Genomic DNA, 7181 nt, shown 5'->3' with positions numbered 1-7181 from the left:
ATTAAGGATGGTTATACATAATATCCTGAGTCAATTGAGTCACCATAAATTAGCCACATCCTTGATTGGAGAATGCCTGGATCGAGCCTACCTCTACAGCTATAGAGCAATGAGGACATCCTAAGTCGGTCTAAATAATAATCTTATTGACGATCTATTTTTGTATCTGGATCAAAGCATGTAATCAAGCACGATCCGACTGTGCTATAGTCTATGCAATTATGCTTTATACACTGCGCAGCCAGCTTGGTTGGTGCCTGCTGCAACCCCTATATATACACCACATACCTATATTATATAATTAGTAATATTAATATATACTTATACATATATTAGTACACATACACCATATATATATATATATATATAAGGCACATATATATATATATTACTCATATCACCACATACTACTAGTAATATAGTACTATCACACATATCATATATTACGTATACACACATAATTATATATAGTTTATATAATAACTAAAGGACACACATATACTATATATATAATACACAATATATATAGTATAACTATAACGTATAATACATACCTAATACTATAGCCCTAATATGTTATATATAAGTATACGTATACTACTACATATATGTGTATACTATATTATATATATATTATACTAAATATATGCGAGCGCCGCGTAACACATATATATTACGTATACAGCTATATATACTACTGATATAATATATCATACGGCGGGCGCGAGGCCGGGGCGATAAACTATACCATATATGATTTTTCATATAATATCGTATATCCTATATACTATATATACGTATATACTATATAACTATATCTAGCTATATCATATATAGCTATATAGTGTTACGTAACTATAACACTCACTAACACACACACACACCCGAACATGTTTTAGCATTAGAACAATCATTAACATACTTAGCTTTAAAACGTGAGCAGTCTGTTTGTCCACAAGTAGTTCACTTAACATACAGGAACACCTTCACCCCTTCATGCAGGCAGGCTATATATCTGGGTCCACAATATGTGTTATTGATACTGTACACACACTGTACAGCATGAACACCAAAGCAGGTCAAGATCGATCTGCACTGCAGCCCTGTACTCCTGCACGTCCGAGCCCGCGTCTCTCTCGCAACGCGTTCGGTGGCCCGGGATCGCAAATCGTGCACTCACACAGGCAACTCTCCCACACTGTCGAGAATATTAAGCTTACCCCAGACGTTCTATAAGTGCTCCACATCATGCCACTGGGCATCCTTTTGAAAATCTCTCAGCTGTTGACAGCGCTTTGTATTCAGATTCAATTCACGACGACTCGGCCATCCTGCCTCTTCTACCTGTGTCCAACGTATGTGAATGGGGGGTTAGTCTGGGTTACAAGAAGATGGGAGAGACTTTTTTAAACGTTTCCATTCGGAAATAAAGTGAAAGAAAATCGTCGGACAGTTAGAAAAATATATAGGTTAGCTCCCAGACCATAAATATCATACCGGCACTTTGCATATTCTTCTGAATAATCGAGTGTGACTTGTTTTTCTGGCGCTATTCATTCCATGGCACAGAAAGCCGCTACCCAACTCAAAGGTCCTAAACCACCCTGTATCCCAGGCCAAGGTTTGGAAAAACCCAGATAACTGTGGTAATGTTTCGTAGAGCTTCTGTGACCATCAGTTTGTATCGAAATCCTGACAAGTCCTGGACAAAAAATATTTATCAGACTCATCTCACAAACGTGACATGACATGATCCTGCAAGATCACCTGTTATCACACAAATGTGTAGACGGCCTTTGGGTGGAGTGAACCAACACTGCAAGCACACTCTGAAATACAGCATTCAGCTGCGCTGACAAGTTCTCTGGGACTTATTTGCTTAGTTTCACCTTCCCACCAATCAGAAACCTTGCTGATATTTACCGTCAATCATCTCTGCTCCAGGACGAACACTGCATTCATGTACATTTTAATGGCAACACCTTTAAGGTTAGACCACAAGTATTTTTATAAGTGAGGACGTTAAAGACCCGGCCGCCTGCTGAAAACAAAACAACAGAACAAAAAAACCAGAACATACACTCCAAAAACCACTGCAAGGCGTAGTCGTTACCCTGACAGCAAGCGAAAGTTGAAGCAGCTGTATTGCATAGTGCAGAGAAGATTATGTCCTAACAACATAGAAGAACCAACAAGGCCAACAACAACATAGCCCTAAGTTAAAGGCTTAGTTCGTCACAGCTATGTAAGGCCGCCGCGACCACTCGTCGCAAGCGAGCATTTCTATTTGAATGACTTCCTTATGTTATAGACATTGCATTCAGTCGAATATGGCCGCAAACAACTATTCTCTATGTAAAGATACAGTGGAATCATGGTGTCTCACTCCCTCTGCCTGTGTTGCTATTGCAGCCTCTCTGTGGTTTGTTCAGTGTGCGCAGAACGACTGAAACTGCTGTTTTTATCTTCTACGTTGGTGAATTAAGGATTTATTTCCACCAAAGCAGAGCTGGTGATTGATGGAACAGTGGAAAGACTAACAAAGACGGTTTTGGGTAGTTTTATTTTGTTTCTGTGAAGTTACAATGTTATGAGGATATACAAGGTAAAATGGGTAAAATTACTGGTTTTGTCAGCCATATTGCACATTGTCTTGATCTGAGATGCTGGTTCTCTAGTATGACATCTAGTGGCAAATAAATTTTGTGTCATTTGGTTAAAAATGTCAATACCAATTTTACCATGTTTGGGATAATAATAATACTATTAATCTTATTATGAATGTTCCAATTTATGTTTTACACCGACATTTTTTTGGTTTTAGAAGAAACTATAAAGGCTTTCAGGGGTTTTGGGGCCCTATTTAGTTCCAATTGGTTTGTAAGTTCCAGGTTCAGTAAGTACTTAATAATCCCTGTTTCAGTTGAAGCCAACAACAGAAGCTAAAGTCTGGCACCATCGTGGAGGTACCAGAACTCGCTGTCTTCAAATGTCTAAATATACAAAAACAGCCAAAGTAGAAAAAGGGAGGTACATAAAGGGAGTGTTGGTGTGGGTGTAGATTAAGTCAGAAACAACATCCAGTACACTGTTGAAGTTACCTCCATGAACAGAACAACAATAACAGATGTTACAATATGTTAAGGTAATCAGATAGATTTGAGGGTTCTACCTGTATTTAGTTTTGCTTGTCATAAACCTTGACTCCAAATCCTTCCAACACTGTACTTTATCACCAAGCTCTGTCACAGCTGTGCTCTGTCTTTCCTTACTAGTACTACCAGCACTGACCGTCTCATTGAGGGGATAACACTAAACTGTGACATTCTGATATATTATGTGTATCAGATCAATGACCATACAGAAAAGTAAACCCAATCTGACTTGAAAATTAAGTGTGATTATAATTATATAGAATTATATCTTTCAACTGAGTCAACAAGATGTCTCCAGCCAGGCTAGCAACTCTATGAGGATGTATTTAGGCACAGTGGTGCTTTGAGCTAAATGCTAACATAAGCCTTGCACAAGAGGTTTCACTTTATGGTAGCTCTAAACAAAAAAGTCTAGTCTTTTTTCTAGGTGCCATCAATGTTTGTACAAAAGTTTGTCTCCATCCCTTGAGTAAATGTTTAGATCTTTCACTGGATAAGTAAAAACTATGACCTGCTAGATCAAGAGTCAGGGGATTAACCAATTAAGAATTCATGAATTCATCTTTTGGGATGTCACTCACACTGAAAAATCTGAATGAACCGTTCACTGGAAAAGGGAATGGGACGTCAGGTATTCGCCTGGGAACGACGAATCGATGCAATAAAATCATAATTCTGTAACATGGTGTGTAAGGCCTACCAACTTACAAGTGGAAAGCTGAATCAATGCATAAACATTTATATTTTGTCTTTATAAATGACTGGTAATGCATTTGAAGAGAAGCTTTGTGGGGCAGGCAGCACTATGAGAGCGTCATGGAGAAACTGACACTAAACAATCAAAACTCGAAAGGTTTGAAAGGTTTGATACATTTACATGTGTTAACTTGAAGGAACTGGTTCTGTGAATAGAATCTGTCGGCCCATCAAATTTACTGTCTGCCTCTGGTGCACGCTGGCGGTTTAGCGTGTACCGGAAATGTCGAGGGTTTGTAAGACTGAACAGCTACAATAAGCCCTGAGGGTAAAACGTGAATCAGTCACTCATCACCCGCACGCAAGCTAGTTAAACTTTGTCAGTGAATGCTGGCAGTTACTTGTGATAAAAGCCAAGTAGGCAGGTGAAGGTGCGAACCTTTGTCCGAAGTGCAAGGCTGTGGCTGTATCCTGAAAGCAGTATGAACCCGGCACACAACTTTTACGAAAGATTTGTTTGTTAAATTTTTGCCAGCATGAATCCGGAAACACTGAGTGAGTGAGCACAAGCTACTGCTGTAAAAAGAAAAGCATGCTCTCAGTCAAGTCGGCTGGGTAAATGAGGGTTAAACATTTTTCCCAGCAGAACTGCAGAGCAGCTTATGTGCTTGGCACCAGCAGACGAGTTGTGTGGAGGGACACAGGAAATTGTTCTCCAACAGAAAGCAATTAATCCTGTTTCGAGGTCCTCTTTTGTAGTACACTTAATCTTAGCTGGAGGACAGATGATTGAAAACTGTAGAGAAGCAGAGTGTGTGTCTGTGTGGCAACATTATGTGTCTTTTATGGTTCATTTCTGAGACTGTGTGTGTGTGTGAGACTAGGTGGGAGTGTGGGTGTGAAAGAATTAGGTGAGTGTGAATTGTTAAGAGGATGTGCATATATTTAGTGCTGATAAACCTAAGTGCAGCTTGAGGGCGATTTCTGCCACAAACATCAGTGGAACTAAGGTAAACCAGGAGTCAAAACCACCAATCACAGGTAATGTAACACTAACCTATATTGAGCTCGCCCAATATGAAACAATATACCAACACAATAACAATAGAGAAAGAAAATAAAGGTAGATTGAGTAATCTGTGCAGATGGCACATGTGCGTACCTGGTCCTCCTCTCCACCTCCCTCCTCGTCATATTTGAGGATGTTGTCTCGAACGTCGTCCTCTGGGTCAATGAGGAGCTGCTTGGCCTGTCGCTCCTTATCCCTCCGCTTCATCCACATCACAAACAGCAGCACCAGCACTGCGGGACAAGTGTGACAACACAAGATAAGGACATTTTTTAATACGAGGGACAATTCAAGTTCATAAGAGGCTTCCAGAGCAGTCTGAAAGACTCAAAACCAGCATTCTACAACTCCACTACCCAGCCAATATCTGTATGTGGGTATTAGAAAAAATGGGCCCTATATGAGATTGTCTGCGGGTTCCATAATGGCCCCATGTCAATTGTCCATGTGTTTTAGAAAAAACCTGCCATAGTATAAAGAACACACTCTGCCCATCTCTTATAATAATGTCTGTGTTTTGTCTGTTTACTTCGTTATGTTGGAGTTGAAGAGGCTGAAAACACTGCTATAGTGGTAACACAAAATGAACGACTGTCAGGAATCTTTGCAGTGTTTGTGAGAATTGATACAGTATCACAATACATAATATCGCAATACTTGTGTATCGATATTTATTTACACCCCAGAATAGTGCAGGGTGGCAGTACAGGACATGCCATGGAATCATCTAGTTCAAAACAGTTGAAAATTTGTCCTAATAGTGGTACTAAATGGATGCTAATGCAAAGGCCGAAATGTGAAAAAAAAGAAGAAATCATCGTCTTGGCCCATGGTTAGCAACAGCAAAATTACGACAATTTGACGGGGGTAGGTACACATTAATTGTTCATTGTAAGTCATGCCTCGGAAAACACAAATTAAAATTAAACAATCTGAGGGGATAATCACACATTGATGGAACCGATCCAAACTACACTTTACACTAAAGCCATAAACTGTGACTGCAAGTAGACAGTGTTTGATTTTAAGAGGTGATGGGCCAAAAAGGATGGGAGGCACTGCTCTAAAATACTACAGGACAAATCAGTGTGCTTACCCTTTTCAACATTTAGAAACATGGCTTCCTTATGAAATCATGTTAGTGATTTTTACACCCTTATTGCAACACTCTTTCTTCAACTATAGTACTGTATCAGTGCAAAGCCAGTTCTCCAGTAGTCCTGGTTCATTATGATTATTGCAAGATCTGTATCACAACTGGAAAGCCTCTGTTATCTCCTCAGCCTACCTTACGCAGCACAAAGTCCTAGTTAAATACCAAGCAACAACTGAAATCCCGTCATATGGGACTGAGTATTTAAAGGAATGACAGAACTCTCTATTTTGAGAAAGTGGTGGGTTTTAAAACTGTGTGAATCTTTCTTCTTTTGATCATATTAATCTGGGTGGATTCATGAGACAGAGGAACTCAGTGTGTGCATCTGTTTGTAAACCTGCACTGCTCTACCTGCTAGGGCCAAAATACATTAGGACGCAGAGTGAAACTCTAAGTGAGGACAATTTAAACCCCAGAGAGGCCATCTGAAAAATGCCTTGTCACCATTAGTAACATTTCTCTGTGAAACCAACAGGGAAGGCTGGCTGCTTGCAGCCTTTCAACGAGATAACAGACATCTAGTCTGTTTAAAATAACAAGACCGCTGTCTGTGCCCGACTCCAGAATTGGCCACACTCCATGACGTGGTCAATGAGCCACATAAATAAACTTTTCTGTCTTTAGGTGACCAGGCCCAAGGGCCAGCAGCCTATTACTTCTGCTGTCCTTTCTTTCTCTCCTCTTCACAATTTTTTTCAGAGCTCCTAATGGTGGTGCCATAGCAACTGTCAAGATTTGAACTAAAAATTCACTCATTAAAGAAAAATGCATCTTTGCAGCTTTTACTAAAATGTAGGCCCCCACTAACGAGGTATCTTTCAAACACTGTCAGGGTTCCCACTCTTTTTAAGGAAGAGAAAGAATGTTTTCTTGACAATACAGGACAGCACTTGCTAACAAAGTCATATAATTTACCGGCTATTGGGTCTCTGTAAATAATATTATATGGAGTACGACGTTCTAGACCTGCTCTATTTGAAAAGTTAGGTAACTTTTGTCATGAATTGGCGCTATACAAATAAAATGTAATTGAACTGAATTGAATTGAATTGTTGTGGAAAAACATGCGAAAAATGTAAACAGTCCTATCTACACCCAGTGTTTG

At 39.6% G+C, this 7181-nt stretch overlaps 1 protein-coding gene across 1 annotated transcript in view; it reads right to left on the bottom strand.

Moving 5' to 3' along the window:
• Nucleotides 1-7181, bottom strand: part of LOC118322307 (cadherin-2-like) — a gene marked incomplete in the record, with an annotated part of 82098 nt that overhangs the window by 13036 nt on the left and 61881 nt on the right. Inside the window, 1 exon segment of the mRNA XM_035653955.1 lies at nt 5014-5153. Within this exon segment, the coding sequence (XP_035509848.1) occupies nt 5014-5153 (140 nt within the window).

The sequence above is a fragment of the Morone saxatilis genome, unplaced genomic scaffold (assembly GCF_004916995.1).
Source record: "Morone saxatilis isolate NCDOM2014 unplaced genomic scaffold, NCSU_SB_2.0 Contig12, whole genome shotgun sequence".
Lineage (NCBI taxonomy): Eukaryota > Metazoa > Chordata > Actinopteri > Moronidae > Morone > Morone saxatilis.
The sequence above is the reverse complement of the archived record's forward strand: the minus strand, read 5'-3'. Positions and strand labels throughout refer to the sequence as shown.